Genomic DNA, 24,951 nt, shown 5'->3' on the forward strand with positions numbered 1-24,951 from the left:
CTGTTGCCTTGGGAGACTGACCTAAGAAAACATCGGTATGATTTATGTCAGAGAATGTATTGCCTCTGTTCTCTTTTAGGAGTTTTATGGTTTCATGTCTTATATTTAAGTCTTTGAGCCATGTTGAGTTTATTTTTGTGTATGGTGTGAGGGAGTGTTCTAACTTCATTGATTTACACGAGGCTGCCCAACTTTCCCAACACCACTTGCTGAAGAGACTTTTTTCCACTGTATATTCTTGCCTCTTTTGTCGAAGATTAATTGACAGTAGGTGTATGGGTGTATCTCTAGGCTCTGTATTCCGTTCCATTGATTCATGTCTGTTTTTGTGCCACTACCATGCTGTTTTGATGAGTGCGGCTTTGTCATATGGGGAAGAGACTTACAGAGAGGGATGAACGCATCCCTCTCTTCATCCGAATCGCCCTGCTCCCCCGCATTTTGCGGCTATTTGATGATTCTTGTCAAAGCTCCCTCCAAAGAGTCTCCTCTGGTTGCCCCAGGATGACTCAAGCCCTTTCCCTCGGTTTCTGCCACGTGTGATGATGACACAGAGCCCTACTGTCACTGCATCTGTTGGTGCATCTCCCTGCCTCACTGGAACTCTGGCTGTCCAGCGCCCAGTCGAGGGCGGCAGGGCGCACTGATTGACTGACTGATTGAGCAAGGACCCTCTGTCACAAGGGCCTGAACTCTCAGTCTGGGTGATGTATGCCAAGGCGAGTGGGGGCCCGCGACTCATGTAACGTGTGACTTGTGCAGAGAGCAGGGCAGGCCTTCTAACAGGTGTTCTCTCTCCTGGCTGGTAGGTTCTCGGAGCGCTGGCATAATGCTTTCACATCAAGCATCGAACACGGTGCGTCTCACCTCCTCAGCGCCCCGATGACACTGATATCAACAACAGCTTGGAAAGGACTGGGGCTCCTGAATTCCCCCTCCCCCATTGCACTCTTCCCGGTTTGTGCAAGCCAGAAACCTGGGGGCCTGCTCTCTGCTTCTGCTCCAGCCACACCCTAGTCCCTGCTCAGGCCTCCTCACTGGCCCCCATGTCCCCTCTGTCTACACCTTCTGCCTGGATGCCCCCAGCTCGTCTCTGTCTAAGACGCGAGACGTGGGGGAATCCTTGTCAGGACCACTTTGTTCACTCTCCCCCTCAGTGCCCAGCGCAGGCCCATCACATTTCATCCATTAGTTACAACCCATGACAACCACAGTTCCAGAGCCAGCGGCCGGGCAGGCCTTCACCTCCCCTGCCCACCCGGGGCACTCGGGTTCCAAGCCTCCAATGAGATCCGTCATCACGGGTGCAAACGTGCGGAAGGTTCTAGAACCTCGCTGCCCAGGCTTCAGTCCGGGCTCCGCCGCTCGCTCGTGCCCGGGTGGCCCGTCACTCCTGGGCTCCGTGTCTTTACCTGTAACACGGGGTCACTACAGATTGGAAGGAGGAACTGGGACCAGTGCTTAAGGCGTGCTTATTAGGAATTGGCATTTCCACCACGGCACCCCCACCTCCCAGACGAGGCCAAGGTCCGCGAGACCCCGCAACCCGCGCCCGCCCGCGCGTCCCCGTCCGCGCACCTACTACGCGCCCGCCCGCCCGCGCCCCGCCCCCGGCTCCGCCCCGGCGCCCCCGCCCGCCCAGGGGCTGCAGCCAATGAGCGTGCGGCCCCGCATCCGGGGATCCCGGCGCGGCCACCGCCTCCCGCGCACACACGGCCATGGCGGAGGTGAGTGAGCGGGCCGGGGGAGCCGGCCCCCGCCCAGGCTTGCGCCCCCGCCGCCCGGCCCGGCCGCGTGGGGGCTCCGGGCGCCGGGACCCCTGCCCAGGGCTCGGGGCCGGGCCGCGGCGCTGCTTCCGTCGGGGCCCCAGGGGCGCTGGGCTCCGTCGGCGGCCGCCCCCGGCCCCCCCCTCCCGGCTGCCACATCGCGGGCGGCAGAGCGCATGTGTGGCGCGGGGGGCGGGGGCGTGGGGTGGGGAGGGGGCTGCGGGGGCGGGGAAGGGGTGCGCGCCCCAGGTTTCCCGCTCCCCCGCCCGCCGCCCCCGGCATCCGCCCCGCGTCTGCCAACTTAGCGGAGCACGCGCTCTCTCCGGACCCCGACTCACCAGACCCTCGGCCGCTGGACCCCCGCCCGCTGGCCACCCCCCCTCCCCCCGCCAGCAGGGCTTGCCCTACAGAGTCGCGCTTCCTCCGGACCCCAGCCCGCTGACCCCCCCACCCCCACCCCAGCGGCGCTGACCCCAAGGAGTCGCGCTCCCGCCGGACTCCGGGCGGGACTGGAGCTCTGACCTGGGGCCCTAACGGCGCGGATCCGGCCCGCGGGGGGCGTAGGGCTGCCTTTACCGGCGGCTTAAAGTTACTTCTCCGAGCCTCCTCTCTCTGTCCGGAAAGCGGGCCCCAAGACCCCTTACCCCAAGTCCTTGGGGCCAGATGGATGTTGGAGTTCAGTGTTTCGGATTTGAGGGTTTGGGGTGTGATGTTTGAGCAAACTCACCTGGTATCGTTGGGATCAAGACACTGAATAGCTTCGTGGCGGGTCAAACCAGGGATGAAAAACTTTCACTTTGAGGGCTTTTTTGAATGTCGGATAAAACAGTGCGAACCTGCTCTCACTTTATAGGGCCCTAGTGAGGATGAAATGAATAATGCACCTATTAGGGACTCAGCAAACGTGACTCTTAGCGCAGACGTTCGGTTTGGGGATGCCAAGAAGGTCCCTGGACTCAGCAAGTGATCCTCACCCAATGGGTGGGGCCGCCCGGGCCCAGAGAGGAGCAGGCACCCACGCGGTGAGGTGCAGCCGGGTCCTGGGATGCTTGGCCTGGTTATGGGGCCACACTGGGTGTTGGTATCTTGGCACACTGTGGGTGGATGTTGTGGAGGGCAGGACTGGTCATACTCCCCCACCAGTGACCTTCTCAGAGGCAGCGACAGGCCCTGTGTTTGCGCCTAAAAGGGTGTGGGCATCTCAGTCTAAGGCCAGACCTCCCCAGCTAGTTCCTGCCTTACGCTGGGTGGCTGGACCAAAAGGGCCCTTCCAGAGTAGTTCTCCTACCTTTCCTACCTTAGAGGGTGTTTGGGGAAACAGGCCTCCTGGGTGGTGGCTGGACTTGTGGGACGGAGGCGGAAGCCGGGTCTCCCGATGTCCCTGCAGGGGCACGGCGTTCTGTGTGTGCGTCTGCCCCAGGGGCCAGCTGTCTTGGCCTGGCAGGTAGCTGCGTGTTACAGGTGGATGGGGCAGACTCCCAGCCAGCCCGCCCCGAGCGCTGCGGGGTTTGGCTGTTGACTTTGCCCTGCCCAGTGTCACAGCAGCCGGGTGTCCAGGGTGCTCCTGTTGTCCTGTGTCCAGTTTGGGGTGGTGCCTGTTGAGTGAATTGGGGTGGTTTTCCTAAAAGAAAGTCCAAATGCCTGGCTCCATGGGAGGCCCTTAGGGCCTGGCAGTGAAGGACAACAGGTGTGCAAATTCCAGTCGTGGTGGGCATGGCCAGCCTCTGCCCAGGAGACCCGTTGTATTTCTGGAGCCTCTTACTCTGTGTGACCTTGGGTCGGTCACTCTCTCTGAGATGGGGAGGTCTCATGAGATCGTGGCTCCGTGCTTGCACAGAGAAGCTGAACCTTGTGCAGTCACTGTCTTGAACTGATAAAAATGGCGGTTCGTAACCGAGCGGTAAGTGCTTGATCGGGATTAGCTGCCTGATTTCTGTTGCCGCCAAAGTAGCCACAGCACCGTGAGAGAAGGTGGGGCGCTTCATGCTGCTTTCCTCGCGGATCCCAGCTTGCTCTTCGACAAACCTGAGTCCACCACCTCTGTCCTGTGCTTAAAAGACACGGCTTTTTGTTGTCCTCAGGGGAAAGCGCATCTCCTCCCCGTGACCCTTGGCCCGGTGGCATGATCTCTGAGGATCTCCCCCTGCGCCCTTCTCCACCCCCTGGGCTCCTTCTGTTTCCCTGTGCTGTCTGCAGCCTTGGGGGGACTCGCTGTGTGGTGCCGTCCCGCTGCCCTGGAGGCCTCGGCCTGGAGACGGCCACACAGGCCCTCCCTGGTTGTGCAGGCCCCCTACCCCATTTTCTCCCCTCAGTACTGTGCATATCTGCTTGTTTGTTATCTGTATCCCCAACGAGACGGCTGACTCGTCAGGACTGGACAGGCAGAACCTGTTTGTCGATTGACTGCTGTGCACCCAGTGCCTCTTGCCTCCCGGCCCAGAGCGGGTGCTCTACAGGCTGTCAGACAGGGATGAAGTGCTGGGTGGCCCAGCGGGACCAGGCACCTTTGCTGGGTGTAGGCGGGGGGTGGGGGGGGTCTGGTTAACGCTGCTGCCTGATGAGTCACCTCGACACTCAGTTCCTCAAAGCAGCCATCGGTTTTTTTTTTTGGCGATACACGGGCCTCTCACTGTTGTGGCCTCTCCTGTTGGCGGAGCACAGGCTCCGGACGCACAGGCTCAGCGGCCATGGCTCACGGGCCCATCCGCTCCGCGGCATGTAGGATCTTCCCGGACCAGGGCACGAACCCGTGTCCCCTGCATCGGCAGGCGAACTCTCAACCACTGCGCCACCAGGGAAGCCCCAGCCATCAGTTTTTAATTACCTGTCACGGTTCTGAGGGCTGACTGGTCCCTCATGTGGTTGCGGTTGGTTGGTGGCTGGGCTGAGCCAGCCCCAGTGGAGGGAAGCATCCTCGCCCACGTGTGGCTGTGATGCCGCCTGCTGGCGTGGCCTCTCCTTGTGGCTTGTGTTTCCTCACAGCATGGGCGGCTGTGGGAACTGCACTGCATCTCACAGCTTAGTCTTGGGGGTCACGTGGAAGCCCTCTCACCAGAGTCCCAGGCCCAGCCCTCGCACAGGGTGGGGAGGCATGTCGGTGTCCCATGCCTGGAGGAACGCCTGTGGGTGGCGTGCCTGGGCCTTCCCGCCCTGGGCTTGCTCCCTCTTCCACCCCACTCACCTTTGGGACCAAGTCCGTAGAATGCTGTCTTCCTTCCTTCTTTCCTCCCCCACCCCCACACTTTTTTTTCCCTTCTTTTTCTTTTTAACCCAGAACGTGCTTAGTCAGCTCCTCATCCGTTTCCTTCTCCCACCTTGGCAAAACAGGGGCCTTAGGCTTGAGCGGGACCATCCAGGGTGCTGGAAACGGCGGGTGACTGACTTGACCTCTCTGAGCTGCAAGTCCCTTATTTCTCTTATGAAGAAAATGATTACACAACCTCTTGAGGACCCAGTGAGGAAATCAGTGTGGAAATTCCTACTAAACTTCTTTTTCTAAAATTTGAAAATTTAGTTTATTAACTATGGTATTCTATATATATATTTTTTGTAAACAGCCTTACTGAGGTATAATTCATTTACTATACAATTCATTCATTTTAATGTGTGCGATTCAGTGGTTCTTCGTATATTCATAGAGTTGTGCAGCCATCACCAGTCAATTTTGGAACATTTTCACCAGCCCAAAAGAAACCGTGCACTCATTAGTCATCTCTCCCCCATCCGTCTCCCCAGCCCCTGACAACCAGGAACCGACTCTCTGTGTCTGCGCATCTGCCTGTTCTGGACGTTTCCCGTCAGTGGAATCGCACCCTATGTGTCCTTCTGTGTCTGGCTTCTCACTGAGCATCGTGTTCTCAAGGTTGTCCACGTGGTAGCGAGTGTCAGGGCTTCTCCTCTTTTCCTGGCTGAGTAATACTCCATCCGATGGCCATTTGGGTTCTTTCCTCCTTTGGCTGTTGTGAGTCATGCTGCTGAGAACACTCGTGAACAGGTCTCAGCGTGGATGAATGTTTTTGTCTCTCTTGGGTGTTTCAGGGAGGAGAGGCTTAACTTTTCCCTCTGCCCCCCCCGGGTCCCTGGCTGGGACTCCATGGTTCAGGCTGACAAGGGCAGCTTTGGGAGAGAGAAATAGGCAGCTTGTTAACCAGGTGGTGTGCGTCATGCGGAAGAACCCGGCGAGGAGTCCCCAAAGGGGTGGTCAGGGCGCAGGAGTGTGTGAACATCAGGGCGGTCAGTGCAGAGGGAAGGCCTTGACCTCTGGGGGCCGTGCCTTATGGGTGGAGGGGAGTGGGGCTGGTCAGTAGACTGTGCTCTGCCTCGGGGCCGGGTCTGCTTTCTCACCTGCCTTCACTGATGGTCACCCTGTGCCAGGGTGGCGTGTTGGGGGGCATCCGGTGACACCCAGGTGTATTCCCTGTGCTGTCCCATTGCACGTCCCCTCCCTCAAGTGCCTGCATTCCCTCCACACTTGATAGCATGTGTCCTCCTGGTCACAGAAGTGGTGTCTGACCTGTGCTTATTTGCTGTCCCTAATGCTGAGCTTTGCTTCCACCTGCCGATTGGCCATTTGTGTATCTCTTTGAAGGAATGTCTATTCAGAGACTTTGCCTGTTCGTCCCTTTAGAAAGGGACTGTATGATTTGCAAATATCTTTTACCGGTCTGTGAGTTGTCTTTAAATTTTTAATTTTGATGAAGTCCAGTTTATCTATTTTTCTTTTGTTGATTATGCTTTTTGTGTCTTATCTAAGAAACCATTGCCTGGTAAGAAAGATTTATCACTATGATTTCTTCTAAGAGTTTTATAGTGTTAGCTCTTATATTTGAGGTCTTTGATCCAGTTTGAGTGAGTTTTTGTGTGCGGTGTAGGATAGGAGTTGAATGTTATTATTTTGCGTTTGGATATCCAATTGCCCTAGCACTGTTTGTTGAAAAGACTGTTCATTCTGCGTTGAATTTTTCTGTCACCCCTTTAAAAATTCGCTTGGCTGTAAATATATGGGTTTGTGTTTGAATTCTCAGTTCTATTAATTTGATCTAAATATCTAGCCTTATGTCAGCACCACACTGTTTTGATTACTGCAGCTTTGGAGTACTTTTGAGACTGGGAAGTGTTCTTCCTTTTCAAGATTGTTCTAGCTGTTTGGAGTCCCCTGAGTTTTCATATGATTTTTGGAGTCTGTCAGTTTCTACATAGAAGCCCAGTGGGATTCTGATAGGCATTTTGTTGAATCTGTAGATGAATTGGGGAGTATTGACATCTTAGCAATAGTCTTTTGAGCTATGAATATAGTATGTCTTTCCATTTATGTAGATCTTTAGTTTCTTTCAATGTGTTTTGCACTTTTCAGAGTATTAGTTTTGAATTTCTTTTGCCACATTTATTCCTAAGTATTTTATTCTTTTTGGTGCTATTGGAAATGGAATTGTTTTCCTTATTTTCTTTTTGGATTGTTCATTGCTAGTATACAGGAGTAAAGTTGATTTTTGTAGATTATCTTGTGTCTTGCAGCCTTGCTGAACTCATTTATTAGTTCTGGTTTCTTTAGTGGATTCTTTAGTATCCTCTGTGTCCCAGGTCATGACTTGCCTTTCCAATTTGGATTCCTTTTATTTTACTTTCCTGTCCCGACTGCTGCCTCCTCCAGGACGACGTTGTGAAGAGACCGTGCTCTGGTTTTGGGGGAGGCGCTAGCCATCTGCCTCAGGGGTGGCAGTAGCTGGGGTTTGGATGGACGCCCTTTTCAGGAAGTTCCCTTGCAGCCTTCATATGTCGAGTGTTTTCATCATGAAAGGGTGTTGGACTCTGCTGTGTGCTGTCTCTGCATCTGCTGAGATGATTTTGGTGTGGGTTTTGTGTTTAGCCTGTCGCTGTGCTGGTTGTGTTGGGTGTCACACCTGTGCTGCATCCCTGCTCTGAGCCTCTCCTCATTGGTGTGCGGTGTTCTCTGTATGCCGTTGAACTCAGTTTGCTTGGGTTTTGTTGAGTTTTGTGTTTCTGTTTGTAAGAGATATTGGTCTAGTTTTCTTGTTCTTAATAAATTTTTGAACATTGTGATAATGGTAGCTTTTTTTAAAGACAATTAGAAAAAAGTTTATTTACTTATTTATTTGGCTGCCCTGGGTCTTTGGTTGCAGCATGTGGGATCTTTAGTTGCGGCCTGTGAACTCTTAGTTGCGGCATTTGGGATCTAGTTCCCTGACCAGGGATTGAACCCAGGACCCCTGCGTTGGGAGCGTGGACTCTCAGCTACTGGACCACCAGGGAAGTCCCAGTGGTAGCTGTTATGATGCTTTCATTTGCACTTTTAAAAAATTTGAGGTATAACTTATGTGCTTCAAAATATACCCATCTAAAATGTTTAATTCAGTGATTATTAGTATGTTCACAAAGTTTTGAGCCCTTCACTTTTGTCTGGAACATTCCATCACCCCAGAAAAACACCTGACCCCATCAGCAGTCACCCCAGCCCCTGACAACCAGGAACCCACTGTCTGTCTGCGGATTTGCCTGTTCTGGATGTTTCCCATCAGTGGAATCACACCCTGTGTGTCCTTCTGTGTCTGGCTTCTCTCACTGAGCATCGTGTTCTCAGGGTCTGTCCACCTGGTAGCGAGTGTCAGTGCTTCACCCCTTTTCATGGCCAAGTAATATTTTATCATAAGGCTGGACCACGTCTTGTTTATTCATTCACCTGGTGATGGGCATTTGGGTGTTTACACATTTTGGCTGTGGTAAGTCATGCTTCTGTGAACACCTGTGTACACCTTTTATGGACACATGTTTTTGGTTCTTTGGGGTGTGTACCTAGGAGTAGAATTAATTGCTGGGTCATTTGGTAACTGTTTACTTTTGGAGGAATTCCCAGATTTCTCCATAGTGGCTGTTTGCCTTTTTAAGACAAAGTTTCGGAGGCTGGTCCCTTGTGCAGTGGCTGTGGTGTCAGCACCTGGCTGCGGGGTGTGGCACCAGGGCTGTGTGTGGGCCTGGGTCACCTGGGCCCCGTGTCCTGGGCTGTGATCAGCACTGCTGGTGGCCGGCCGTCCCAGGCTCCTCACGGTGCCCGTGGGTGCCGTTCCCGCCGCCGGCCCTAGGCCCTCCCTGCCTGTCTCCGCAGGGACGCTTGGACTCCAGCGCAGCTACACACCTGGCCCGCCTTGACCCCCGCCCCAGCCCGCGGAGGCCTTCTGTTACCTGGTGCCCCATGCCCCCGGGGCTGGCTCTGACCCTCCACCGCCCTGTCTGGCCGCGGGGCCCTAATCCTGCTCGTCTCCTCTGCAGGCCTCCTCGCTAGAGAGGCGGAGCCCTGGCCTGGCCTCTTGCCTCTCTCACAGCCTGTGCCCTGGGGAGCCCGGCTTGCAGACCACAGCAGGTACCTTCCTCCCTGGGGACCGGGCCTTGGCAGGTGCGAGAGACGGCACACTGGCCCCTGGAGCCTCGGGATGGGGCGTGCGGGCGGGGTGGCCAGGGCTGTCTCCTGTTGTCCAGACCAAGTGCCTCCGTTCTCCAGAGGTTCCTGGCCAACCCCCGGCCCAGGCTGTGGGTGGGGGCTGCAGGAGGGGGCGGTGCTGGGCAGGCACTCTCCCTCCCCGGGGCCCTGCGCCTCCCCTGAGCTGGCCGCCTGCCCCTCCCGTCTGCTCCCTGTGGCTCTGCCCCCCTCTGCTGCACTCGGGACCCACATGCAGGTCCAGCCTGGGCCCTCACTGCTCCCTGGCTGGGGTTGAGTGAGACCTAGCTATTTCCTTTTTTGTTTTGTTTCTTCTAAAAATCAACTCATTGAAGACCAGTCATGGAGAGAGAACAGTGAACACATCCTGGTTCTTTGGGGAAAACCCCAGATCTGGTCACGTCCCCCAGCTGCTGGGCCGAGGCCAGAGGAGGGCTGAGCATCGGTTGGGCTGCTGCGTGCCGACCCCGGCCCACGTGGACACACGCGCGTGCATACAGCCCTGTGGTGGCAGCTGGGCCCCCGAGGCTTCCTCCGCCCTGTGGTCATCTGCAGAAGCTCAGTGGTTGGGATGGTGGCAAGGAGCTCACGCGGGCCTATGTCTCTCCACAGTGGTGTCCATGGGGTCCGCAGACCATCAGTTCCACCTGGCGGAGATCCTGTCTCGGAACTACGGTGTCCAGGAGGAGCGTGAAGGGGCTGCGCGGGGCCCAGAGAAGCCGGAGGAGGAGCTAGAGAAGGACTTCGTCTCCCAGGTACCCGGTGGGCGGGGCGTCCAGGGGGCATCGCCGCTGCTCCGTCCGCCTGGTCTCTGAGCTCCTCGGACTCCACGACGACCTGTGCCGCCGACCCTCTGTCTGCACAGGCCAGACCATGCTGGGCACTGAGGTCAAGGGATGGACCAGGCCAGTCCCGCCTTCATGGGGCGCTGGGCTCCAGACGAGCGGGTGGCTGGACATTGAACTCACTGTTCTCAAACTTTTTGCCCGCAGAACTCGCTTTTGTGCTCTTAAAAATTATTGAGGGTCTCAAGGAGCTTTGTTTATGTTGGTGATACGACAAACCCATTGTTAGTAGAAAGAACACATTTTTAGGAAAATGAAAAATAACTATTTTCAAGACAAAAAAATTAGGGAGAAGAGTGGACTAGTTTGACATTTTTGTAAATCTCTGTGAACGCTGTCTTTTAAGGCAGACGTTAGTCTGCTGTGATTTGTTCTTTTGGTTAAAGTGTAAATCTAGCCTCATATAGATCTGTTCTGGTTATTTTTTTTTTAAATAAATAAATTTATTTATTTATTTATTTATTTTTGGCTGTGTTGGGTCTTCGCTTCTGTGCGAGGGCTTTCTCTAGTTGCGGCCAGCGGGGGCCGCTCACTGTCGTGGCCTCTCTTGTTGCCGAGCACAGGCTCAGCAGTTGTGGCTCATGGGCCCAGTTGCTCCGTGGCATGTGGGAATCTTCCCAGACCAGGGCTCGAACCCGTGTCCCCTGCATTGGCAGGCGGACTCTCAACCACTGCGCCACCAGGGAAGCCCTGAGGGCGGAGTATTTAACAATCTTTTCAGATAACTGGATATTCTTTGATGCTGCTCCAAGATGCAGCAAGTGGTAGTTTTGTGAAGTGAATTCTATAAGCAGATCCAGGAAAGTTTCTTTCCTTGGTGTTAAGATCCATTGGTCTTGACCCGTGTGTGATCTTGTCACCTTCTGCGTGGATGAGATGTTTGGTGAATATTGGTTCTGTGACGTATGAATCTTCCACATGTCCACAGAGTTCGCTGTATGAAATCTAGAAAGCGCACTTTGTTAATACCACAGACTGTGCTGCTTAAACAATAGACATTTATTTTTGTGCAGTTTTGGAGGCCAGAAGTCCCAGACCAGGGCCTGGCAAGGCTGTGTCTGGTGGGGGCCTGCTTCGCGGCTGCAGACGCTGCTTCTCGCCGTGTTCTCTCGGGGAGAGCTAGCTCTCTGGTGTCTCTTCTTATGAGGACACTGATCCTGTTGCATCAGGGCTCCATCCTTGCGGCCTCATTTAACTTCATTTATTTCCGTAAAGGCCCCATCTCCAAACACAGTCACATTGGAGCTTCATCATATCAATTTGGGGCAGGGGGACACACAAACATGCAGTCCATTAAATGTCAACACTGATCTCACCAGATGTCTTTTAAGTCCTGGGACTTGAGTGGTTTTTTGTTTGTTTTTTTGCGGTACGTGGGCCTCTCACTGCTGTGGCCTCTCCCGTTGCGGAGCACAGGCTCCGGACGTGCAGGCTCAGCGGCCATGGCTCACGGGCCCAGCCGCTCCGCGGCACGTGGGATCTTCCCAGTCCGGGGCACGAACCCGTGTCCCCTGCATCGGCAGGCGGACTCTCAACCAGTGCGCCACCAGGGAAGCCCTGAGTGTTTTTTTAAGGAGTAATCATAGGGCATTTATTTAGCTTGGTGCTGTGTATCACTTGGTGCCCATTTGGTCTTATAACCAAAACATGTCTTCTGTTCAAAAAAGAAAAATCAGTTTTAAGGAGTTCAGCTTGAATTCAGAACTTCTCAAAAGTAACCAAAAAGAAAAAAAACCAGCTATTCATTAGCTAAATTACCTCAGCTATGCTTTCTTCAGGGGAGTTCCCTGGAGGTCCAGTGGTTAGGACTCTGCGCTTTCACTGATGTGACCCGAGTTCAATCCCTGATCAGGTAATTGAGATCCCCCAAGGCATGCGGCACGGCCAAAAAAAAAAAAAAAAAATTCTTCAGGTATAATTTTTGTGAACTGATTAAAAGAAAGAACTTAATATCCAAAGCAAAATGAGAAACACCTGCCTTTTATATGCCCTCACCAGCGGGCATTGTGGTTTATGAAGTTCACGCTGTCACATCCAAGTTTTCCACAATTGGAATTTTGTGCTTGAAAGCTTTTACGCTGAGTTTTACTCCGTCAAGAAGCGCAGTCGGTGGTCTCCCTCGTCTGGCCAGTGCCTGGCAGGAGGCGGGAGTTGTCCGCCAGCCCTGAGCTCCAGGGTGCCGTCTCCATTACTCCCTTTTCCTCCCACAGAAGATCAAAACGACACCCGCTCAGGGTGAGCTTTCATAAAATCCATAGCGTCACAGGCATTGCAGGGTATTCTTTAGTGAGACGGGCATCTCTTGAAGCCCTTAGTGAGCACGTTGATGCTCGCGCACTTTGGTGCCCCTGCCCTGACCTCAAAGGCTGCCCCAGCCGCCCCCGTGCTGCTCCTCAGGTTGCTTCCCGGGGAGCCACCATGTCAGCTCCCACCCCACCCACAGGTGCACAGTTAGAAACTGGGAGAGGCACAGGGCGTGTGCAGGAGGCTGGAAGCCGACTGAGACCCTCAGCAGTCAGGACGCAGCATGGCCAGCGGCACTGGCCTCGAGCAGGCGAGGTTTGCAGAAACAGGATTGGAAAGCAGTACCGGAGTGGAAGGTAGTGGTGGTTTTTGCCTCTTCCTTCCCGGTAATTAAGGGTCTTATTTCTGTCTCTTGTCATATCGCGGTGGCTCCAAGTGTCAGCTGTGTTAGGCAGCCGTGGGGCCCTCGAGCGTCCTCTTGTTTGTTGTTGGTGCGGCGAGGGTCAGCCGCCTCTCTGTTACATTGATGAGGCGTCCATCTCTTTACTTAGCATACTGAGGGTTTTAAAAAAGCAGGAGTGACGTTGGTTTGACCAGATGCCTTTTTTACGTTCATTAAAGGACCATGTTTTTCCCCTTCTTGTTCATTGGTGTCCCGTGTGGTGACAGTTGATTTCCAGACACCGGGAGTCCTCGCAGTGCTTGAGTGGAGCTTGCACAGGCCTGGGCGGGGAGGTGGAGGTGGACGGGAGCCTGCCCAGCTCTGCCCTTCGCGGCCAGGGGCGTTGGGCAGACAGCGGACGCCTCTGGGCTCAGGTGTCTCATCGGTCCCTCCTGGGGCTGTGAGGGGCCCTTAGATGAGGGGCTGGGCCTGCGGTTTGGCTGGGGTGAGTCTCTGTGACTGGTCGTGGGGCTGACGGGCTCAGGGGTGGGGGAGCAGAGCCCCAGAGCAGCCCTGCCGACAGAGCCCTGCCCCCCAGAGCAGCGACATGCCCCTTGACGAGCTGCTGGCCCTCTACGGCTACGAGCCCTCGGACCCCATTTCGGAGCGCCAGAGTGAGGGCAGCGATGCCACAACCAACCTCCCGGACATGACCCTGGACAAGGTGAGGGGGCGGTTCTGGGGGTGGGCAGGAAGGCCCTAGACAGGCAGAAGCGCGGCTTATAGCCTGGCAGTGTGGGTATAGCTAGTGCTGCCGGCTCTGGCCACACACCCAGGGTCAGGGTGGTCGCAGGGACGGCTCTGGGAGGGAGAGACGCTCCGGATCCCGAGCAGGTCGTGGCCTGGCCAGAAGGGAGGGGCTCTGACTGTCCTCAGCCTCGGGCGGAGGCCGTGTCCCTCCCCGACTCGGTGCCCCTGGCTGGCCCGCCCTTGTGCAAGTGCTTCGTCCGCGGAGCAGGGAGAGCAGCCCCGTGGGAGCCCTGCATGCCTAGAGGGAGGCTCGTCCGCCTTGGCACCACCACTGCTGTTCGGGTTAGGGTTATTTGAGATTGTTGAAACAAACTGCACAAACGTTCTCTACTTTCTTGTTAAAAGGAACAAATAGCGAAGGATTTGCTTTCAGGGGAAGAAGAGGAAGAAACACAGTCCTCAGCCGATGACCTCACCCCATCTGTGACCTCCCATGAGGCCTCTGACCTTTTCCCTAATCAGAGTGGACGTAGGTGTCCCACCCGCTCCTACCCCTGGGCCGCTGGGGACACAGACAGCGGGACCCCTGGGGGTGCCCTTCTCCTGTTCGAGCCCCTGTAGGGACCCCTCTCCCCTGCCCTGCCCTGCCCTGCCAGTGAGCTGAGGCTGGTGACCTTGGTTTATGTGAGGAGGGAACGTGTTGGTTCCTGTGCCTGAAAGTCCCTTAGATCCAGGGCAGCGTCCTCGGGCCATGCGTCCCTCACTCCCTGTGCGTCTCTGTGGCCTGAGCAGGGGCAGCGTGACGTGCTGGGGGTCTAGGCCCCTGGTTTACGACTGCAGCAGAGGGCGGCCTCCTGAGTCCCCGCTTCTGTGCCCGTCACAGCCCGTCACCCGGCCAGGGCCTGGACCCAGCTGCTTCTCAGGAGGGGCACACGTGGGGGTCAGGTGGATGGAGAATGGGGTGGAGGCCCCGGGGTCTGCTGGCTGGGGGGCCGCGCGGGGCCGAGGAGGTGCCTCACCTGCTGCTGTTTCCCCAAAGCCCGCTTCCTGCCTGATGCAGACAAGGAGCCTGGCTCCTCCAGCTCGTCGGACACCGAGGAGGACCCGCTTCCCGCCAACAAGTGTAAGAAGGTGCGTGGCCCTGACCCTGCGGCGCCCTCAGCGCGGCCTCTGCTGGGCTGGGGCTCGACTGCGAGTGAGTGCCGTAGCCCCGAGGCCCCCCCGCCCCTGCCCCAGGACTGGCTGCACTGGACACAGTCACACACACAGCTGGCCTCTGCCTCCCACCTCACACCTCGGGCCGGGCGGCCTGGCTCTGGGTGGCAGCCTGCAGCCCCCATCAGCACCGCGCGCCTGGGCCTCCGTCTGCCCTGACTCTCCTGGGCCTTTGCCTTTGCAGGAGATCATGGTTGGGCCTCAGTTCCAAGCCGACCTCAGCAAGCTGCACTCGAACCGTCAGGGTGAGAAGCGTAAGTGGCCTGGGAGGTGGGGGACAGGGAGCAGGAGAAGTGCCAACCCCACTCCTCTAGGAGAGACTCCCGGGTCCAGCCAGAGCCAGTTCCCAGGTCCTCGGAGCGAGCCTGAGGGTCCTGGCCCAGGTCCGGTGGCCACCTCCCCGGGGCAGCTGAGCCTGCAGGACACTCTGGGAAGTGGCTGTCCCTCCCCGCTGGCTGGTCCTGGGCCCTGTGGGCCACCCACCCCCAGGGCTGCTGCGCTTGTTCCCCTGGGTGTGTGGGCTCTTCCCACGTCACCCACGCGTCAGTCCCTCGCCTCGTCCAGGACTCGTCCCACATGCCCTCCAGAGACGTGTGTGTTTCTGCGTTCTGCCTGGCCCTGTTCTTCAGGGCGCTCACCATCCTGGACTTGTAGTCTGTCTGTCTCTCGATCCCGCTGGCATGAATGTGCGTTGCGTACGCTACGGTGTTGGGTTCCCTCGTGTGCACGTGCCACGCCACGTTGACTCATCCTCCTGCTGGTCAGTGTTCACGGTGGTTTGCCCTGTGGTTGTCTTCGTGGACACACACACTTGTTCCTGGGGCGTCATCAGTAGGCACCGAGTGGGGCCCCCGCTCGCCAGCAGCGTGGGAGTTCCAGTTGCTCTGTGTCCTCATCAGCGCTTGGTGTGGTCTGCCTTGTTGACGGGTGTGGAGTTGTGCCCGTTGTGGCTTTAACTTGCGATTACTGGCCACTTGGTGTCTCTTGGGAGGAGCCTGCTGAGGCCTTTCCCCTTTTCAATTGGGTTGCCTTTCTCTGGTGACTTTCTGTGTGGATGCACATCCTTGGTTGGCTGTGTGCACGGCAGACGTTTTCTCCCGGTCTGTGGTGTCTGATTTCAGTGAAATCCAGCTTGTCTTTATTTTAGCCACAGTGTGTTTGTATGCTGTCTAGGGAGTCTGCAGGTCTTGAAGATATGTTCTTTTATTTCCCCTTTTATGTTGGCATCTATGATCTAATTTAATTTTAATGTATGGTTGGAGGTATGGGTCAGGGTTGACCCCACCACCACCACCCCCAGCCCTGCATATGGAAAAGTCCATTCTTTCCCCCACTGAACTGCAGTGGTGCCTTTATCAGGAATCGTGTCCGTAATGTGTATCTGCCTTTTGGGGCTTCTCTTCTGTTGTTCTCTTGTCTAACCCTGGGTCCTTACCACTCTCTTAATTATTGCAGCTTTGAAGTTAGTCTGAGGTGGTGCAAACCCTCCAACTTTGTAACTTTTATTTGTATGTCCACATAAGTTTTCAAATTAGCTTGTCATTTGTCTCAAAAATGCCTGCTAGGATTTTGATTATGGTTGCATTGGCTCTTTATTAATTTGGGGGAGATTGATACATTAACGATATTGACACTTCCAGTTCACAAACATAGCTTACTTCTCTGCTTAGGTCTTGTTATTTTCGGCAGTTTTTAGAGTTTTCAGTATAGCAGTCTTGTGAACTGCAGAAATGCAGTTTATTATTTTCAGTAATCTTGTACACAGTGACTCGGCTAAATTCACTTACTAATTTTATTACCTTGTAGATTCTTTCGCACTTTTAGACACATACAATCATATCATTTGTGTATGATAACTTTACTTCTTTCTTTGTGATCTTTTTATGTTTTATTTTTCTTGCATTACTGCACTGACTCCTTTTTGTGTGTGTGTGTGTGTGTGTGTGTGTGTGTGTGTGTGTGTTTAATAAATTTATTTATTTATTTATTTTTGGCTGTGTTGGGTCTTCATTGCTGTGTGCGGGCTCTCTCTAGTCACGGTGAGCGGGGGCTACTCTTCGTTGCGGTGCGCGGGCTTCTCATTGTGGTGGCTTCTCTTGTTGTGGAGCGTGGGCTCTAGGTGCGTGGGCTTCAGTAGTTGTGGCATGTGGGCTCAGTAGTTGTGGCTCGTGGGCTCTAGAGTGCAGGCTCAGTAGTTGTGGCGCACAGGTTTAGTTGCTCCGCGGCATGTGGGATCTTCCCGGACCAGGGCTTGAACCAGTGTCCCCTGCATTGGCAGGTGCTTAACCACTGCACCACTGCTTGGCCATTATCTCTTCAAAATTGGTCCTGTGCTTTGTCCTCTTCCTCCATGACTCAGTTATACATGTCTTAGGTTGCTTGACCATCTTACACATGTCCCACACTATGTTCTCTTTAAGCTTCAGTTTGATTTTTTTGAATGGAATTCTTTCCAGTTTCACTAATCACGTCTTCTGCTGCTGTTGAAGCTGCCCAGTGGGTTCATAATTCACACACTGCATTTTCCAGCCCTGGAATGTCCATGTGATTCTTTTGAATTGATTTCAGTTCCAGCTTTCCATTGATTTTGTCCTTTTCCCTAAAGCGTTAATCATAGTTATACTGAAGTCCTGTCTGCTAACTCTGATGTCCAGCTGTTTGTGGAGTTATGTGTTGTCACGTGGTTTACCTCTCACCTTCACGCCGTAGGTAGACACACGGCGATGGTGGCAGGTGTCGCTTTTTCTCTAGAGAGGGGCTGGGACTCGGGCTTGACTTTGCAGATGGAGAGAGGTGGTCGCAGGTCTACAGGGGCGCCAGCCCCAGAGTCGCTGGTTCCCTCACAAGAGCGAGTCCAGTATGGAGCCGGCTCCACTCTTCAGCCACTGCGCTGGTGTTTGGCTTGTGTGTGTTGTTTAGTTTTTGGCCCCTGTGGTTCTTCCCTGAGTAATCAAGAGATGCTGACACTGGGGTCTCCCCAGGCTTGGCCCTGAACTCTCCCTTCTGCCTCTTGCTGCCACGTCCTTCCCCCCGCTGGAGGCTGTCCCCCCCCGCCCCGCCCCAAAGCAGACTGCAGCCAGAGTCCCTTTCTTATCCTTCCTTAATGCACCTGCCCCCCTCCCCCGCCATGGTAGGACCTCTACTGCCCTCTCCTCCCCTCCCTCCTCTCCCCGGGAGGTCTGCTCTCACGTGGCTCGTGTGATGCTGATGCTGCGGTTATAGGGACTGAGGCAGCCATGGGAGCTCTTGCCTGAGCGAGGCCGCTGGCACCCAGGTCTCCCCACTGTGCTTGATCGAGTCTGGGCTCTTCTCGCTGCTCCCTTGGGCCTCTGCCTTTCGCCTCCCTGAGCTCGTCCTGCAGCCCCTCCTCATGGGCCACGCTCAGAAGTCCCCCTTCCAGCCTGGGCTAGTTGCTGCCCCCTCTGGGACGCTGGCCTTGATAACTGGCTGCTCAGGGCCCACTGACCTCCCACCCCTTCCTGCCTTCCTGCCATCTCGAGCACCCAGGTGCCCGGAGCTGGCCCTGTGAGACGCAGAGGTGGAGGCCCAGGCCCCGATGGGCCCTTGTCCTCCAGAGGGGCTGAGTTGGCCTGCTGGTGATGCTTTTGGGGAGGAGGTCAGAGGAGGTGCAGACTGCGTGCTGGCACGTGAACTTGCCCCCTCCTGCACAGTCTATGAGAATGAAGACCAGCTGCTCTGGGACCCCAGCATCCTTCCTGAGGGGGCGGTGGAGGAGTTCCTGTACCGGGCGGCGAAGCGGCGGTGGCGCGAGGTGGCTGAGTCTCAGCTCCCGGAGGGAGAGGCGGTGAAAGACAGCGAGCAGGTGGGCGGCCCTGGGGGCGGAGGAGCCATGGGGCGGGGGCCAGCGTGGTTGTGTGATTGTGACGAATTCAAGGGAAACCACTTGTCCTGGGCAATGGTGGCTCCCCTCCCCCAGGCACTGTATGAGCTGGTGAAATGCAACTTCAATGCCGAGGAGGCCCTGCGGAGGCTGCGGTTCAACGTGAAGGTGATCCGAGGTGAGCGCAGCCCCAGCCCCGGCCCCCCCCCACCCCCCACCCCCGCCACGGACCGCGCTGACCAACCCGCCCCCCTCCCCCCACCGCTCCAACCTTCTCAGACGGGCTGTGCGCCTGGAGCGAGGAGGAGCGCCGCAACTTCGAGCACGGCTTCCGTGTGCATGGCAAGAACTTCCACCTGATCCAGGCCAACAAGGTGAGGCCCTGCCCGCCCGCCCGCCGCGCCTCCCGGCCCGCTGGGGGCTGCTCTGGGGCTGGAGGGCTTGGCAGCCGGCACAGTTGTTGTCTACCCGCAGCGGGAGTCAGAACGAACCCCAGGCTCGTGGTGGGCTCCCTGGCTCATCTTCCTCTAGTTCCCCCATCCCCCGGAAAGGTTCCAATCTGGGGAAGGGTCTCGTGCCCACTGCCGGTCCCCCAGCGCTGACCCCCGCCTGGATCTCCCACGTCACCCCCTTGCCGTGGGGACTGAGGGTCTCCATATTCACTCCATCCAGGGACACATGCTCTCCCACCATTGCACCAAATAGGCATGACCGAAGTGGCTGCTAATGCCAGGTCCCCATGCCCGTCTCCACATCCATGTCCCCCCCACCCCCGTCCTCCCCAGGCCCGTGTCCCTAACACCAGGCCTGGGTCACTGGTCTCCCCACACCCCGCTTGGGTGCTCCCTGCCTGTGGCTCCCTTGTAATGACTCCCACGCTGACCTCTGTCACTGCCCCGGCCCTCTGCCCCCAGCCCTGGACATCTGCCTGGCCAGGCACCCGTGGCTCGTCTGGGAACCTGGCTGTCCCTCTGCGCCATTACAGTGGCTCCCACTCCGGCCCCTCGTCCCTGTCTTGTCTTGCTCCCCTGGGGCCGGCAGCCCTGCCACTCCCACTCCCCACAGGTGGAGGAGCAGGGCCTGGCCGGCACCGGGCTCACGCTTGCCGTCTGAGCGTCTTCCCTGGGAGGTTGCCGCGGGTGAGGGGCCCTCGCGGGGCTCTGTAGGACAGGGATGGTGCCCCTCTGACCGAACCCGGCACGGCCAGGCAGCACTTGGTCCTCTGGGACTGGCGCCCGCGCCTCCCGCCTCGCCTGTCCCATGGCAGAGGCCGCTTCTGCCCCAGAACCTGCTGGGCTGCTGCCTTTGTGTCCTGACCTGCTGGCTGCCGCACGCCCCCCACCCAGCTTAGGGCTGGTGACCTCTCCCACTGGAGTCTCAGGTCTGCCGTGAAGCTGGCCTCGGGGAGGCTCGTTGCACGAGGGGGTTTCGGTGAGAAGATCAGGCAGTCCCTGGATGCCCCTGCGCCTGCTTGTCTCAGCCCTCCCCAGGCACGGGCGCTGGGTCCCGCGGGGGTGGGGTTGTCAGCTGCGGGCGCAGCCCTGGCCTTGCTGCGGGTGATCCTCCGAGATGGGAAGACGCCCCGATCGCTCACCCTGGACACGCGGGGCGAGCTTGGCCTTCCAGGATGCAGGCCTGGCTTTTTGTGCTGCGTTGTAAATATGCCCTCAAGTTGGCTCACGCACCCGGCGTGCCCTTGTGCAGACGGCTCTCCCTGGAGCGCCAGTGACGCCCACGCTCCGCGTGCTCTCTGGGCCGGGGTTGTCTGCCCCCCTCCGCCGGGCCCGTGAGGAACAGAGCACACGTGGGTGCAGCCGTCCTCAGGGTGTCTGGGGCGAGGGAGGCGGACGGTGGGCCTGGAGCCGAGGCCGGGCACAGAGCGGGGGCAACTAGATGGGGTGCTGAGCTAAGGGCACGGGGCGGTGGGGAGCAGGCTGGGAAGGGGCTGGGGGCCAAGCTGACCGGCACCGCCCGCAGGTGCGCACACGGTCCGTGGGCGAGTGCGTGGAGTATTACTACCTGTGGAAGAAGTCTGAGCGCTACGACTACTTCTCCCAGCAGACGCGGCTGGGCCGCCGGAAGTACGGCCCGTCAGGAACCACGTACGTGCCAGGTGCCTGTGGGGTGGTGGGGGAGGCGTCCTGGCCTGAGGCAGCCCCTGCCCTCACCTTTCCTCTCCCTGCAGGGACGCGGACCAGGACCTGGATGGCGGTGACCCCGATGGCCCTGGCCGCCCCCGCTCCTCGCCGCCCCTGCCTCTGCCTGCCACTGCCGACGGCCCGGGCCCTGAGCGGGACCCCCTGGCCCGGATGCGCACCGGTGAGTGGGGGGTGGCCCCTTTTCTCGGGGCGCTTCTCCCCGGCAGCCCAGCCTGGGCTGGTGGACACGGAGGAGTGAGTGGCATCCGGGGGCCAATGTCCCTTCACCCCCACGTGGTCTCACGGGGTGTCACACACGAGTCATTCTCGGGACTTGGCTCTCCACATGGGGGTACCCTGTGCGGCCTGGGGCCCAAGTGGGGCTGCTCTGCAGTCCCAGGTGGGAGCCCAGGGGGTGTTGCGCCCCCTTTGGTGTCTGGGCCCAGGACCGTGCAGGAGCAGGACAGAGCTCAGCTGGCGACTGCAGTTTCTGAAGGGGACCTCAGGGGACAAGGATGCTGCTTTGTGGGTCTGCTGGACGCTGGGGCTTCCCCTGTTCTGGCTCCAGGGTCCAGTTGGGTCTGTGGTGTGCCCGGGGGGGTTGTCCGCGTGCCTGGCCCCACGGCCGTGTGCGGGAGCTCCCCGAGTCCACACCCCTCTCACTCTGTGAACTGCTGCGTCCTGTCCTGCCCTACAAGATGGGGGTCACGACCTTCCCAGGCGGGGCCCTTAGCCTCAGTGTGCCCTTCCGGTGTGACAGGGCTTTTCTGCATCCCTGTGTGTCTTACGTGTTTGTGTGAGAGCGTTTTGTGAGGAGGGGTCCTTGGCTTTGCTGGACCCGGCAGGTTGGAGCCCCGCACCAGGCACAGCCTGAGGCGACTGTGGCTTTTGGGTGAGCAGGCCGTACCGGGTTGCCCTTGACCCGGTGGAGCTGGGCGTGGGCGTTGTCAGGGCCTGGCCACAGCCGTGTTCTCCCCCCACAGAGCCCCTGAGCATGGGCAGCAGCACGTCTGGGAGTCTCGGCGCGCCCGGGGAGGCCTCCGACAGCCCCCTGTCCTCGGAGCCAGGGCCCTGTTCGTTCCAGCCACCGGATGTAGACACGCCCCCGGCCGTGCCCCTGCCTCGGCGGCCCCCAGCCCTGGCTGAGCCAGCCTTCTACTCCCCCACCACGGCCGCTTCGGAGCCTGGTGCCAGCCCGAGGCTGGCTGTGGACTTGGCCCTGCCCGGGGCCCTCCCCGAGGAGCTGCCCCTCATCTCCAGCCACGTGGATATGGACGGAGAGCCCGAGGAGGCCGTGGCCCCCGCACAGGTGGCTTTGTCGGTTGCCGAGTTTGGACTCATCGGCATCGGGGACGTGAATCCCTTCCTGGCCGCCCACCCCGCGTGCCCGGCCCCTGCGCTGCACTCGGAGCCCCTGTCACAGTGAGTGCGGCCCCTCCCCGCCCCACCCCCAGCTGCTGTACCCCAGCCTCAGGCCAAGCTGGGGCCAGAGGGAGGGGTTGCCCCGGGGCCGAGGATGGCGTGGCCCGCGGAGCAGGCTGGTGGTTTCTTCAGCTTTATTCTCTTCTTTATTTGGCTCATGTGTCTTCCTGGCTGGGTAATACATTCATGGGGCTCAGAATCCAAGAAGGTACAAACGGGGCCAGCGCCAGCTTCCTCCCGGCCCTGCCCAGGCGGCCGCCCAGGACAGTGCTGCCTCGAGAGGGGGAGGCCAGGCAGGCGGCTGTGCGGCTGTGCGGGCTGTGGGGGCGGCGTCTGCCGTGAGGCGGGGGCGGGGCCGTGGTCCAGCCCGCGTCCCGCCCACGCCCCCGTGCCGGGCCTCTTGCTCTGGGGTTGCACTGACCTCCTGTCTCTCCCTCTCTCCCCCTGCAGCTGTAACGTGATGACCTGTTGATCCCTGGCCACAGGCGGGCGTTTGTGGCCCAGATTGGACTTGGGGCCGCTGTGAGGCCTGCCTGTCAGTCTTCCTGACCCTCCCCTCCTCGCGGGCCTCCGGTAGCTCCTCTGCTCAGAGCACGTCAAGGACCGGGCTGAGCGGTGGCCCCTCCCCACGCCACACACGCACCAGCACTGCTGCCTGGCTCCAGCCTCTGCGCCCACCACGGGACCCATTGGGTGGCGGGGCGCGGAGGGCTGGCCCATCCAGCCAGCAGAGGCGAGGAAGGCGGCCGGGCCCCGCCAGGGACGTGGGGAGGTGGGGCCGGACGCCGCCCCTACCAGCAGCAGCCTCCGCCGGCACCCTCGGCACTCTGCTCGCCTGTCTCCCTGCGCCTGGCCGGACTTCGGGCTGCCCCCGCCCAGGGCTCAGGGGGCAGCTGCTACTCGGTGCCAAACCCTGTGGGGCACAGAGCCATATACCTCGATGTCGGCCCGCCCCGCCCTGACGTCCACCCGCTCTCTCCACTTCAGGAAAAGCCGCACTTTATGCCCCCACCCCACCCCCACCTCCACCCCGGGGCCCCCGGCAGCCTCGGACGTGGGTCTGAGGACACAGAACTCACAGCCCCTTGGTACCGAGGCCTGTCGCCTGCCGCACTGAGGGGCCCGGCTCCAGCCCGTTTCCCTGACCCCCTAGGTCGTGTTTCTGTTGAGGCTTCCTAGCAAGGTGGCTTGGGGGCCTGGGCCTTCTCCTCTCCAGCCTCCTCGTTTTATTTATGTTTCTGTTTACAAATCGGAGTGGGGTCCTCCAGGGGCAGGGCAGCGCTCCCGGCCCCGGTGTCACCAAGGGGGGCTTTGGCTCGAGCCCGTCCGCAGGGCTGGACTCGACCTTCCCTCGGCCCACCAAGGACCACACTGTGAAGTGACAACTGCCTTGATCCCCTTGCTGTTTTATTTATTAAACTTGATTTGAAGCCCCGTGGGTGCCTCGTCGTGGGTCAGGTGGGTGGGACGCAAGGAGGTGCTGGGCCCCATCCAGGGACCTGGGGGCACGGGGGTCGTGGGGGAGCATGCTCTGTGTCTCAGTGACAGTGCGAGGGAGGTGGCCGTGCAAGTGGAGGTGACTTCCAAGCTGGACCCTGACGGGGACAGGCCTGCCTGTGAGCGCGTGTGAGGGCGAGGCTGGGGCCTCACACGTGCGGGGCAGGGGCCCCTGTGGAGACTGGACGGGGAGGGAGGCCGAGTGGAGGAGGCTCGGGGGCCGGTCGTGCTGGGTGTGTGGAGTCGGGGGTCAGTCCTGGCAGAGCTGGCTGTGCCAGCATGGGAGCCCGGGGCATTTGGGTGGGACGGGAGGGATTGGAATGGTTGTGACGGAGTTTTCGGTCTGTTCGCGCTTTCAGTGCTTCAGAGGTGGTGGTTGCTGTCCTCTGGTTTCCTCCTTTCTCAGTAAGTGGCGTCTCCAGGCTGGCTTCTTGCCCCGCTCTGTGCGTTTAAGGTTCCTCCGTGGCTGTTCGTGGCTTCGTTGTTCACTTCTTCGTGCTGAGTGTGTGTTTTCTGGAATGGACTGTGGCGTTGCTCCGCTCGCCTGCCCGAGGGCACCTCAGTGTCCTCGATGTGGTGGCGGTGGACGCAGCGCCCGTAAGCCCCCATGTGCAGGTGTGTGTTTGGTGAACACCCGGGAGCTGGACCGCGTGGTGGTTCCCCTGTGCTTTTGTGAGAACCTCCAGGGTGGCTGCCCCTCCGTGCGCCCCTGCCTGAGGCTGCCCGGCCCCGCAGCGCTTGGGGCTGTCGGGACCGTCCCAACAGGCGCTTCCCACGGCCCCCAAAGGCAGGCTCACCCTCCTGAGGCAGGAAGTGAGTCTGCACAGTGTGCTCTTCGCGCTCGTTGGCTGAAAATGTCCGTACCCCTCCTTGGTTTTTCAAGGACTGTTTTCCTTTTTAACTTGGTATAAGATTCTAGGTTTCCTTTTTTTCTTTCGGCATTTTTAAGATGTTCCATTTATTCCTGGGTTCTCTTGTTTCTGACGAGAAATTTGGCATTTTCACTTGTGTTCCCTAAATACGATGTCTTCTTTTTCCTACTGTGATTTTCTCTGTATGTTTGGATGTGTTGCGCCTGGTGTTTCCTACATGGAGCTCCTTGGACCTGAGGGTTGATGCCTTTCATCGCTGGGGGGCTTCCTGGCTGTCATGCGTCAGGTATTTCTGCTGCCCCTTCTGGGCTCTGCTCCTGGGTCCCTGGTTACTCAGCAGTCCCCTGTCGTCGTCTGCGGACTCTGCATGTGTCGTCCTGTCCTCCCTGTGCATCTGGACCCGTCCTTGCTCCCTATCCCTCCTTCCACTGCTCCAGGCTGCCACCTGGCCCGTCCCACTGCATCTGGGACGCCTACGCTGTATATTTTGATTCTAGTATTTGCAGTTGTTTTTTTCTATATTTTTGCT

At 58.3% G+C, this 24,951-nt stretch overlaps 1 protein-coding gene across 8 annotated transcripts; it reads left to right on the forward strand.

Annotated features, from left to right (window-relative positions):
- The first annotated feature begins 1,692 nt into the window (after nt 1-1,692).
- On the forward strand, nt 1,693-23,489 carry MIER2 (MIER family member 2). Of its 8 annotated transcripts, XM_019925560.3 has the most exons (14): nt 1,697-1,727; nt 9,051-9,141; nt 9,829-9,971; nt 13,286-13,411; nt 13,843-13,966; nt 14,477-14,568; nt 14,837-14,906; nt 18,324-18,475; nt 18,590-18,671; nt 18,773-18,867; nt 20,471-20,595; nt 20,679-20,812; nt 21,615-22,053; nt 22,504-23,489. In XM_019925560.3, the coding sequence occupies exons 1-14, from the start codon at nt 1,719-1,721 to the stop codon at nt 22,523-22,525; spliced, it is 1,704 nt and encodes a 567-aa protein (XP_019781119.2). In that variant the 5' UTR covers nt 1,697-1,718; the 3' UTR covers nt 22,526-23,489. The 8 variants fall into 8 exon arrangements, with proteins under 8 accessions (XP_033710925.2, XP_033710926.1, XP_019781119.2 ...); XM_033855034.2 differs by having other exon boundaries at nt 1,693-1,727; nt 14,837-14,897; nt 18,324-18,671; XM_033855035.2 differs by having other exon boundaries at nt 1,695-1,727; nt 18,324-18,671.
- Nucleotides 23,490-24,951: the final 1,462 nt, after the last annotated feature.

Source organism: Tursiops truncatus, chromosome 3 (assembly GCF_011762595.2).
Source record: "Tursiops truncatus isolate mTurTru1 chromosome 3, mTurTru1.mat.Y, whole genome shotgun sequence".
Lineage (NCBI taxonomy): Eukaryota > Metazoa > Chordata > Mammalia > Artiodactyla > Delphinidae > Tursiops > Tursiops truncatus.

Excerpts from the sequence above, each read along its gene's own strand:
- MIER2 (XM_033855035.2), top strand. Across the intron at positions 9,142-9,828 it reads CGGCTTGCAGACCACAGCAG|TGGTGTCCATGGGGTCCGCA; the intron begins GTACCTTCCTCC and ends GTCTCTCCACAG. Across the intron at positions 20,596-20,678 it reads TACGGCCCGTCAGGAACCAC|GGACGCGGACCAGGACCTGG; the intron begins GTACGTGCCAGG and ends CTCTCCCTGCAG.